Below are 12,188 nucleotides of genomic sequence, written 5' to 3'. Positions count from 1 at the left end.
ATGGTGCAATGTGAGACCCCAGAAGCCAACAGTAGCTTCCATTTGTAAGGAATCAGGAAACCACACCAGATATGGGTGACTGAAGTAAGCCCAGCCCAGTTGCCATCTCTTCTCTGAGAACACCACAAGCTCCACCCACATGACATTTCTGAACAGTCCCCTAAGTGTCTGTGGATGCCTTGGTACCTTTGCACATGTTGTTCCATACACCTGGAATTCCCTCCCCCTGCCCCCAAACATCCTGCCACTTGTCAAGACCCAAGTCCAAGAGCACACCCTCCGTGAGATCTTCCCTCAGTGCTTCGCAGCATTCTGTCCACACCTTGATTAGGACATTTATTTCATTGTATTCTCTCCTTCCACTAGCCTGCAGGGTCTTATCTATCAATCATTTTTGTGTCCTTCCTGCCGCTTCGATTTCTACTACAGAGTACATGCACAATAAATATTTCTTAAATGGATTAATAATCAGCCATGAAAACTTCACCTTGCTTTCCCCCGTTTAAAAAATATTCATTTATCCTTCAAACTTATCCTCCAGAAGGAGGATATTAATCAGTGTGATGCTGATTATGAGGGGCTCATATAATTAGCTGAAAAGACCAATTTAAGCTTTTGATAACTGCCTTTGGCCTTATCACTCAATGCTGTCAATTTTAACTGATTTTTTTTTAACCTGAAATAAGAGGAGGTATAATGATCATTTTGAGTATCTGATATAAGCTATGGATACTTTCTCCAGAATTTATTCACAACCACCTGTGCACAAAACTGATCAGTATCAGGCTCTGAACTGGTTCAAATTCTGGTTCTGCCATTTACCAGCTGTGTGACCTTGGGAAATTCACTTAACTTCTCTGTGCCTTGGTTTCCTCATCTTTCAATGGGGATAATAATAGTACATATTTCATAGAGTTGTTGTGAGGATGAAATGAGTTAATTATATAAAATGTTTCAAACACTGCTTGGCCTAGTAATCCCTATAGAACCTAGTAGTATTTAGGTCCAGGAACTGGAGGTATCAAGATAAATTAGATGTGATTCCTTTCCTTGAAGAGCTCAGAGTCTCGTGAGGAAGACAGCTGTGTAAATAGAAGGCACTATGTAGAGGTCTGGACAAAGGAGCAAAGAGGAAGAAGCACTTTCCTTCTGAGGCCTGGGTTGGGGTGCCAGGTAGGAGGTGGTATTTTAGCTGAGAATTGATGGAGGAGCAGGAAATCTCTGGTTGGATTAGTTGAGGTTGTACAATTTAGGTAGATATAAGCAAAGACACAACTTATGCAGCCATGTGAAAGCGCAAGGGGCACTGGGGGACAGCAGCTACTGAGTGGTCTTAGTGTAATGTTGGAGGTCAAACGTGCTGGAGAGTAAAGCCGAAGCACATTGCAGACACTATAAACTGGTTTATTCAACACCTATGTTCAACTGTCTAGTCCCCGGCCCTCCCGACTAAAGAGTCAGGGAAGCGAAACCCTAGATTTTCCCAACCAGCTGAGTTCCTGTGATAGATAATAGGGCTTCTCTTACAGGACACTAATTCAAAGCCTTTCAAGGAGAAAGCTTCTTTGGCCTTTTTCCTTTCTTCCTACCTGGAACTTGGGTTTGAGGCTTTAAGACAGGAAGACAAGAGCCACCTGCTAAGGTGTTGTGGCAAGACCCAGAGAGCTTGGGTCCCTGGTGGCCGTACTCAGCAGCTGCACTGCCTGGACCACCTCCTTCTGGACTTCCGGTTTGTGAGAAATATCACAGCTGACCAGGCTTCCTCTAGCTTAGAGCCTGAGGCATCCCTAACTGACACAAGCGGTAAGCAATGCTGGGTCACTGAGGCCTCGAATGTTCTGCCTAGGGGCTGAGACGCCCACATTTGAGCTCTGGGCACTGTAAGCTAATTTAGGGGTTTGAAAATACAGCTTTGCAATCACGCAAACCACGCTGTGGTTTAAATCGCAGCTCAGCCAGTTACTTGCTGTTTAACTTGAGAAATCAGTTATCCCCAGGCTGAGCCTTGTCAGGGAGACATGTGGTGAAACTTAGGACGCTGACCTTCGCCACAGCACACTGGAAAGAACAAGGAGCAGAGGGAGAGGGAGAGTTGGCCTGTGTCCTTGCAGAGCAAAGTATACCTGAACTGAAGATTCGGAAATAATTTCAGAACTTAAAGTGGATTCTAGTTGACGTTTTTAGCCAAAAAAACATATTCTTTTTTTTTTTTTTTTTGAGTTACGCGGGCCTCTCACTATTGTGGCCTCTCCCGTCGCGGAGCACAGGCTCCGGACGCGCAGGCTCAGCGGCCATGGCTCACGGGCCCAGCCGCTCCGCGGCACGTGGGATCTTCCCGGACCGGGGCACGAACCCGCGTCCCCTGCATCGGCAGGCGGGCTCTCAACCACTGCGCCACCAGGGAAGCCCCAAAACATATTCTGATGGTGCTGGATTTTATAAATGTTCTTTTGAGACTTATAATACCTTTATGACTAAATGTCTTAGTACAAGCTGCTCTAAAGTTCTTTAGGAGAAGCTTTTTTTTTTTTTTTTTTTCCATGTGCTATAAATTCCTGTGGCATCTCGTATTATCTCCAGGAATGGAGTGAGGAGTCCATAAATAATTGGCGAGAACAGCCAGGACTGAAGAAACAAATAATTAAAGATTCATGATTCCATGCTAGCGGTCCTGTGGGTGCTTTAGAGTCTGCTGGTAACCAAAGTAGTAAGAAGTTCAAATACAACTCTATTTCCCTGATGGCCACTTAAAAGCTCTAATGTTGATCTTCTGTAAAACCTGGGTCAGGCTAAATTAAGCCTAGGAAGTAGGTGGTATAATTTAAGAGACAATGAGAAAGCTTTGGCCCCAAATATCTACACTTGCTTGTCAAGGATGCTTGAAAGTTCTGCATCAGAGATGATCTACTTTGAAGAATAAAGGAAGGAACCCTGCCCAAAGCGAATGCCCAGGGTGGCAGTAACACACTTCCATCAGCACCAGCCTGATGAGGATAATCTGATGCTCAGATTGAGGCTCACTGATTTCTCCAAGTTATACAACTGGCCGAGCTGGGATTTGAACCAAGGTCTGTGTGACTGCACATCTGTACTTTTAACCCCTACGTTATATACTGTGGCATTTCCATGCCCTAAACCCCGCTGTCTTCCAAGCCATGCAGTTTGCGGGTCATACCCTCAAGTTAAAGCCGGAAGCTAGACAAACAATGGGTGTGACAACTTGCTGCTGTTTCTCTAGGACAGGACTTGGTCACTGTGAGGCTGAGCCTGATGAGGCTTTGCTGAGGAACCTCCGAGCTCCCAGCTGGTGGTGGAGACAGGAGAAGGGCCTGTATCAGATAGAACAAATTATCTGAAACTCCAGCAAGTTGCCTAGCTCTGTGTAAACCAGGAAGACGGCATGAACAATCAGCCTCCGTGTCTATTTAAATCAAACAACGTGCAACCCCATATCTTAGCGTTACTTTAAGGCTTATTGATTTACCTGTCCTAGGAAACCTGACAGTTTCAGAATCTCTGTAACTGGTCCAGAGGGACACAATTCAAATTGGACACTCTTGCTTAAGGACCACAGGCGTGGGAAGAATGAGAATGCTTGGATTGAAACACATCACTTCCTTCTCCTGTCCTGCTTTCAGGTGCAAGCTCAGCATCAGACCAAGAGGCTATTATAGTTGTCCCTCGGTATGTTGGGGGACTTGGTCCAGTACCCGCCGAGGACACCAAAATCCATGGATGCTCAAGTCCCTTACATAAAACGGCATAGAATCTGCATGTAACCTACGCACGTCCTCCTGTATGCTTTACGTTATCTCCAGATTACTTACAATGTCTAATACACTGTAAATGCTATGTAAATAGTTGAAGATTCAATGTAATTTTAGGTAAAATAGTGCCTGTGTGCAGCAAATTCAGGTTTTGCTTTCTGGAATTTTTTTTCCCCCCAAATATTTTCCATCCGAGGTTGGTGGAATCCCTACATGCAGAACCTGCAGATACAGAAGGCTGACTGTGTTTGGCTACTGAGTGTAGCTGCAATGAATAGTTCCATGGTCCCACGCTGTAAGACTAATCAAGATCTCTAGGCGTGTAATCCAAAGAGAACATGGCGACTTTCCAGGACCAAGAGAACCATGAACTTAGCAGCAGAGTTTGGGGCTCCACGGAGGGAGGGAGTAGCATGTGGGCTTCAGGGTCAATCGTTTTGTTATCCCTTAAGCTCCTTTTCAGGGCCCGGGCACTCACCTCGGCCTGCCAGATGGGGTTCACGGTGTTGCCGATGATCTTGGATCGCCTCTCCTGTCCGTGGTGTGGGAGGGCAGGGAAAATGCTGTGCTTCCCAGGCTGAATGGAAATCTTCAGGTAAGGGTCTGGGTTGAAAAACATCCCTTTCTTCAACCCCATGGCCTGGAAATCTATAAAACAGAGGATATTTTAATTTCATGTGTTTTAGCAAGGTTAAAGATTATATTAGGCCTCACACAAGGAGAAGAGTCCATCCGAAACATGTAAAAAGTTTTTCAATCTGTAGACCATTTTCCACCTCATTACAAATATAGACTGATAGGTCTCCAGAACCCATTAAACGGAACATTTACTGATTTAAATGAACATTTACTGTATTAAATTGTTTCGGTTAAGAAGTGCCTGAAATAAGTCAAGACTGGCATTGTGGTCACTATGCATTTCAAGAGAGGATCATTGGCCCCTAGTGGTCTGGGCTTCTGGCGTTCCTCAGGCAGGCTGGGGTGAGGGGCTGAGGGTCACCTCGGGAAACCTGGTGCACACTGAGGGAGGAAATCCAACTTGGAAAATTCAGTGGGTCCAGGCGAATTTTATTTTTGGCTGCGTTGGGTCTTTGTTGAGGTGCACGGGCTTCTCATTGCGTTGGCTTCTCCCGTTGCAGAGCACGGGCTCCAGGCGCGCGGGCTCAGTAGTTGTGGCTCACGGGCTCTAGAGCGCAGGCTCAGTAGTTGTGATGCACGGGCTTAGTTGCTCCGCGGCATGTGGGATCCTCCCGGACCAGGGCTCGAACCCGTGTCCCTTGCGTTGGCAGGCGGATTCTTAACCACTGCGCCACCAGGGAAGCAGGAACCACTTCTTCACAGTGAAGACAGAAAAACAAGGGCTCTAGCCTCACAATAAATATGATTTTCACTGAGTAAGGAGACAGTGCACCAGAAGAAATAAAGAGAAAGGCGAGGATTAAAAGAGCAAAGAGCACAGACATTGGAGGAAAGGAAAAAACATGGCCTCCATAGAGCTAATGCACATCAGTTAGGCGGGTTCTGAGGAGAGACCATGTGGTCTTGAGGGAAGGCTTTGACAGCTGAGCCGTTCCATGCAATTGAAAATGTCTGATCATGTACAATTTCATGCTCTGTGTGGGGCGGGGAGAGAGAGAAAGAGGTCATTTGTGATAATGGTTTATGGCTGTTCTGAGATAATTTGAAATCATCTTATATTTATTAAAAATATATGATATCAAAAAATATAATTAAAAATTTTCTATTATCAAAGTATTTCCCCCCCCAAATTATTCATATTTATATATAAGTGAAAGAAACAGGTAAAAATACATTGAACTGATTCTCAAGTATGGTAAAGTTGTGAGGTATTGGAGGAATTTGTTACCGATGAAAAAGGACAGAAGTTTTCATGTGCATTTACTTAAATGTTATTTTGAGTTGATTCAAGGATGTCTCCATAATGAAATTATTCTTACTCTCTTGCATTATAATATACTGCCATGAGGTGGAATAAAGTTTAGAAAGTACAAACATCACAGAAATTTGCAAAACCCAGGCTACACCCATGGGAATGTGTGCAGAAAAGAAGTAACAAAGCAGCCCGAGACGTCTCTCCTTCGAAAGGTCTGTTTCTGGGGTTGGTCCTTGGCTAGGGTCTGGGAACTTGGATCTCAGGAGGGTTCCCACATCTCAGAATTGATAAGAGTGGCTCTCTGCGCCTCAAGTGTCTGTGCAAAGTACGTGGTTTATGCTGAACACCTGCTTTTCTTCTGGGAGTCTGGAATTTTGGTAGGTGCTAGGAGCAATTTGGCCGTATGACCAGCCCCCAATCAAAACCTTGGGCTCTTGAGTCTGTAATAAGCTTCCCTGGTATATAGTATTTCATAGTATTTCACAACTTGTTGCTGGGAGAAATAAACCCAAGCTGTGTGACTCCAGTGAGAGAGGACTCGTGGAAACTTGTGCCTGGTTTCCTCCAAACTTCATCCCAGGCACCTTTTTTTTTTTTTTAACATCTTTATTGGAGTATATTTGCTTTACAATGGTGTGTTAGTTTCTGCTTTACAACAAAGTGAATCAGTTATTCATATACATATGTTCCCATATCTCTTCCCTCTTGCATCTCCCTCCCTCCCCTATCCCACCCCTCTAGGTGGTCACAAAGCACCGAGCTGATCCCCCTGTGCTATGCGGCTGCTTCCCACTAGCTAGCTATTTCACATTTGGTAGTGTATATATGTCCATGCCACTCTCTCACTTTGTCCCAGCTTACCCTTCCCCCTCCCCATATCATTAAGTCCATTCTCTAGTAGGTCTGTGTTTTATTCCCATCCTACCCCTAGTCTCTTCATGACATTTTTTTTTTTCTTAGATTCCATATATATGTGTTAGCATACGGTATTTGTTTTTCTCCTTCTGACTTACTTCACTCTGTATGACAGACTCCAGGTCTATCCACCTCACTACAAATAACTCAGTTTCATTTCTTTTTATGGCTGAGTAATATTCCATCGTATCTATGTGCCACATCTTCTTTATCCATTCATCTGTCGATGGACACTTAGGTTGCTTCCATGTCCTGGCTATCGTAAATAGAGCTGCAGTGAACGTTGTGGTACATGACCCTTTTTGAATTATGGTTTTCTCAGGGTATATGCCCAGTAGTGGGATTGCTGGGTTGTATGGTAGTTCTATTTGTAGTTTTTTAACCAGGCACCTTTTTCCTTTGCAATTTGCTTTGTATCTTTTCAATGTAATTGATTACATTGATTATAGTCACGAGTATGACTACATGCTGAGTTCTCCCAGTGAACCATCAAATCTGGGGGTGGTGTTGGGGAATCTGGCCCAGACCGTGACAGACATATAGATTTATCCATCATAAAATAATGACTACCATCACCTTCATCACCTCCACCATCACTGCCTGTCATTTATTGATTAGCTACTAAATTCTGGGGACCATTCTATGCCCTTCAAATACATTATCTGATTTAATCCTAACCACAAACTCAACAAGATAGTTATTACATCCCTAATTTGAGGAAGAGAAAATAGAGGTTTCTGAGTTAAGTAACTTGACCAGGTCTTCAGAGTTGGTCAATGTCAGAAATGAAATTTGAACCTGCTTCTTTGATTCCAAAGTCTGTGTTTTTAACCATTATGTGATATTACCTTTTTATAAAAATGACAACTTTGGCATAGGTCAAATTCTCAAGCATAAATGGGTCTTTTTAAAAAATTCTCTTCCATCAAACAACTTGTCTAAATCTGCATAATGTTTTTATCATACGTCTGATACGTGATAAGTCTAGTTACTCTTTAGTGTTCTTGTTTTTTTCCAAAAGAAAACATCTTTACCAGTCACACATTTATTCTTCCGGATTAATCTTTTAATTTTTTAATCAGCTCCCCTCCAAAAACTTGAGATTTTGATTGGAATTGCATTGAATCTATAGATTAATTTTGGGAGAAATGGTAACTTTACAATACTTCCTATTCAAGAACATATGTTTCTTCATTTTTTCATGCCTCTTTTCATGCCCTTCAGTGAGCTTTTATAGTTTAAGTTCAATTTGTATACTTATAAAAATATATGTTTCATGGAGTAAAAGCGTTTGAAAACTGCTGCAATAAGGAGTTAATTAGGAGTTAAAAGCGCATTCAGCTGGGAGTCAGTATATCCAGATTTTAGTTCCGGAACACTCTCTATTGAACCTTGTAACTTTAGAAAACAACTTCTTCAGGTCTCAATTTCTTCAACTATGAGATTGTTGGAATGGATGTCCATAAGAACACAGAGTTTTGTGATTTTCCAACAGTCAATGATACATTAATGGGGGAAATACTTAATTTTCCCCCATTTTTTCCTGCATTGTTTTTTGTTCTGATGATAAACACGATGTCTGCTGTAACTTTTTTAAATATAGAGAAGAAACAAAATTTTAAAATTATTTCAAATTGTACTGCATAGTGGCAACCATTGCTAGACTTTGTCTTTATTGCCTTTCAGTAATTTTCTTTGCACAGTTGCGACCATACTATACATACAAACCTGTACCCTAAATTTTTTCTTTTGCCTGGCTTATACCATGAGGATGTCCCATGTCTTTTAGAACATTTTGTATACATAATTCTTAAACAGTATATAGTATTTCATTATTTGGCCCTGTGGTAATTTTGAATATTTAAATTGTCTCCAATACTTGTGAAAAAAAAATCTGTATTTGCATTTATGATTTTCAAGGTTGTAGTGTGAATTCACTGAAAATTAAAGGGATAGTAGTTACACAGGAAATTTATTACCACCAAGGAGTGGTAAAAACTGAATATATAAACAGATTTGAGAAGTAAAGCATTTACATCAATAATCTTGCTTTGACATGTCTACTCTATTTTGGAAAATTTCCAGAGGAGACAATTCCATGATGTATCTTTCTGGTTATTTCTCATTTAAAATTCTAAAAAGAAAATCAGTCCAATTATATGCAGTATCTCCAGTTCTTGAGTTTTCTTAAATTTATCTCTCTGTATGCTGGCGCCGATGTTCACATATTATTTTCAGATAAGATGCAAAGGTGACGTTCTTTGAGCCCTAGCAAACCTGAGAACGTGTTTCTCTTGCCTTCTTACATAAATAACAACCTGGTGGACACAGAAATCTTCGGCTAAAACATGCTACCCTTAAAACTCTGTAGCCTTTGTTTCATGATTTTGGCATTCTGTGTAAGAAGACAAGTCTGAGATTAACACGAGGTTTATTCTTTTGTAAGTATCATGCTGTTTCCACTCAGATGTCTACTGTGTCTGCATTTGAAATTTTCTTTAAAAAAATTAGCATTTGTCTAGTTGTTGGTCTCTGTACATACATCTTTTTCTTAGCACCTTATAGTCTAATTTAAAGATTCAAAATCACATTCAACTCAAGAAACCTTTCTCCTATTATTTCCTTTCAATTTGTTCTGATTGTTTCATCAAAAACATTAAATACCTATGTATTGCCTCTGTATATGTCATCCATATTTTTACTTCCTTATCCTTTTTATGTCTGACCCTTCTTCTATGTTTTCTAGGAGAGAATCTCAAGTCAGTCTACTATATCATTGATTCTAATTCTGTAGTGGTGAGTATGCTCTTACTGCTTTCTAAAAGCTCTCAAAGCTCATTTTGAATTCTGTAATTGCACCTTCTAGAATTTATTTTAAATCTCTCCTTGACTATGATAGACAGAAAAATGGCCCCTCCCAGATGACCATAACCTAATCCCTGGAACCTGTGAATATGTCACCTTACATGGTAAAAGGGACTTTGCAGATGCGGTGAAGGATCTTTATTGAGATGGAGAGATTAGCCTGGATTATCCAGTTAGGCCCAATGTAATTATAAGAGTCTTTATAAAGTGGAGGAAGGAGGGACAAAATGAGGAGAAAGTGATGTGACAACAGAGCAGAGATTGGAGTGATGCAGCCACGAACCAAAACATGCAGGTAGACTCTAGAACCTGAAAGAGGTGAGGAGTGGATTCTTCTCAGGAGACCCCAGAAGAGTACCAGCCCTGCCTGTTGACACCCTGATTTTAGTCCCTTAAGATTCATTTTGGACTTCTGATCTCCAGAACTGAGTGAATACATGTCTTGTTTCAGGCCACTAACTTTGTGGTAGTTCGTTACAGCAGCAACAGGAAACAGATACACTTGACTTTCTTTTAGCGTCAAAGAACTTCAAAGAAATCCCTTACCATTTTTCTTCACCCTAGACCTCTTACCTAAAAGGTCCTGCACTTTCCTGTATTTTATAGAGAGTACGAGCAGACGAGTGATAAATCCCTTATTTCTCTTGAGCAGATATTTGCCAACAAAATACTTGTCTTTATCCTCGAGCGTTATGTCCTTCAACTTTTTTTTTTTAAGGTAGAATCTATTCTCCACACATTCTTCAAGTCACAATGTCTATTCTTTATCCATGAGTAGGTTGTATACCCCTGGTATTGTCCATCTTTAGTTAGTCTGGCTGTCCAACGAGCTGCTATTGGAATCCTCGTCCCTACTTTTATACCTGGACATGACCAGCATCTAGTCAACTTTGTGGGCTTTGCTTAGCTGTAGATTTGAAGATCTTTTTATCTCATCTTTCTTTGAGGCATGGAATTTATTATGCTACGTTAAGCAGTATTTACTTTTATTTTTCCTCGACAGACGTAGTGAATTAAACATATACGTATTCAACTACTAAGTATTATATTTCCACGACCATTCCAGGCTTGCCTCTTTAGTTTGCTAATTTTACATCTCCAGTCACATTTCATTGCTGGCAATTTTTTCCTTGAGATAAGTGTAAGAAAAATCATATATTGGGGGCTGTAGGAGATGAGTCCATCCTGATCACCTTATAAAGTAGCTTTTTGAACCAAGCTGGTGGGGGGGGGCATGGTTTCCTTTCCTGTGCTGAGTCTGTGAGCCCGTGTCTACATCGTAGAGCCAAAATGGGAACCAGTGAATGGATATTTCATCTCCTTCCCCAGCCCCATGCTGTCCCATCCTGTATGGCATCCCTCTTAGGCTTTAGGATTTTAGTGAGCTTCGGTTAGTGAAAATTCTTCATTTCTGGCAGACAGTAGAGTAGTTTTCCTGGTTTCTACTGTTTCTGAAGGTTTGTACAAGTAATTTTTATCATGCATTTCAATGGGAACATAAGAATAACAAATCAGGGTTGTTAGTTTTCTGTCCTAGTAATACAAAAGTATTGAGTTTCTTCTTTTTTCTTTTCTTTTTAAACCTAGACAGACACATGCTAATGTTGTCAATGGGTATCTTTTAAGACTTAATTTTTTTTAGAATGGCTGTAGATTCATAGCAAAATTACAAGGAAGTACAGAGATTTTCCCATATACTGCCTGCCTACACATGCATCGCCTCCCCCATTATCAACATCCCCTACTGGAGTGGTACATTGGTTATAACTGATGAGCCTACATCGACACATCATAATCACAGTTGAGAGATACTTTACCTCTTTTCCCCAAATCCATCGTTTATGCTACAATTCACTCCTGGCATTGTACACTCTCTGGGCATTGACAAATGCATTATGACATGTATCCATAATTACTGTATCATACAGAGTATTTTCACTGCCTTAAAAATCCTCTGTTCTCTGCCTATTCATCTCTCCTTCCCCTCTCCCAGCAACCACTGATCTTTTTATCATCTCCATAGTTTCACCTTCTCCAGAGTGTGACATAGTTGAAATCATACAGTACGTAGCCTTTGCAGATTGGCTTTTTTCAATGAGTAATATGCGTTCAAGATTCCTCCATGTCTTTTCATGGTCTGATAGCTCATTTCTTTTTAGCACTGAAAAATATTCCATTATCTGAATGTACCACGGTTTATTTATCCATTCAGCTACTGAAAGACATCTTGATGGCTTCCAAGTCTTGGCAATCATAAATAAAGCTGCTATACACATCTGTTTGGTTTTTGTATGAAAATTACGCCATTTGGGTAATTTCCAAGGAATGTGATCATGGGGTCATGCGGTAAGAGAATGTTTAGTTTTGAAAGAAACTACCAAACTGTGTTCCAGAGTGTCTGTGCCATTTTGCACTCCTACCAGCAATAAATGTGAGTTCCTTTTGCTCCGTGTTCTCACCAGCATTTGGTGTTTTCAGTGTTCTGGATTTTAGCTATTCCAATAGGTACATAGCTGGCATCTAGTTGTTGTTTTAATTTGCATTTCCCTAATGGCATATGATGTGGAGTACCGTTTCATATGATTACTTGCCATCTGTTTAGCTTCTTTGGTGAGATGTCTGACAAGATCATAAGATCTTTGGCCCATTTTTTCAACTGGGTTGTTTGTTTTCATATTGTTGAGTTTTAAGAGTTCTTTGTATATTTTGGACTAACTTTCCTTTATCAGATGTGTCTTTTGCAAATA

General features: G+C 41.0%; 1 protein-coding gene across 9 annotated transcripts in view; it reads right to left on the bottom strand.

Moving 5' to 3' along the window:
- Positions 1-12,188, bottom strand: part of HECW1 (HECT, C2 and WW domain containing E3 ubiquitin protein ligase 1) — a 463,589-nt gene that overhangs the window by 157,416 nt on the left and 293,985 nt on the right. For all 9 annotated transcript variants that reach the window (XM_067042890.1, XM_067042895.1, XM_067042893.1 and 6 more), the window contains one exon: positions 4,246-4,415. In XM_067042890.1, coding sequence (XP_066898991.1) covers positions 4,246-4,415 — 170 coding nt within the window. The remainder of the gene's footprint in view (positions 1-4,245; positions 4,416-12,188) is intronic.

The sequence above is a fragment of the Kogia breviceps genome, chromosome 9, assembly GCF_026419965.1.
Source record: "Kogia breviceps isolate mKogBre1 chromosome 9, mKogBre1 haplotype 1, whole genome shotgun sequence".
NCBI lineage: Eukaryota > Metazoa > Chordata > Mammalia > Artiodactyla > Physeteridae > Kogia > Kogia breviceps.
Note: the sequence above shows the minus strand (reverse complement) of the source record. Positions and strands in the feature narration are given on the sequence as shown.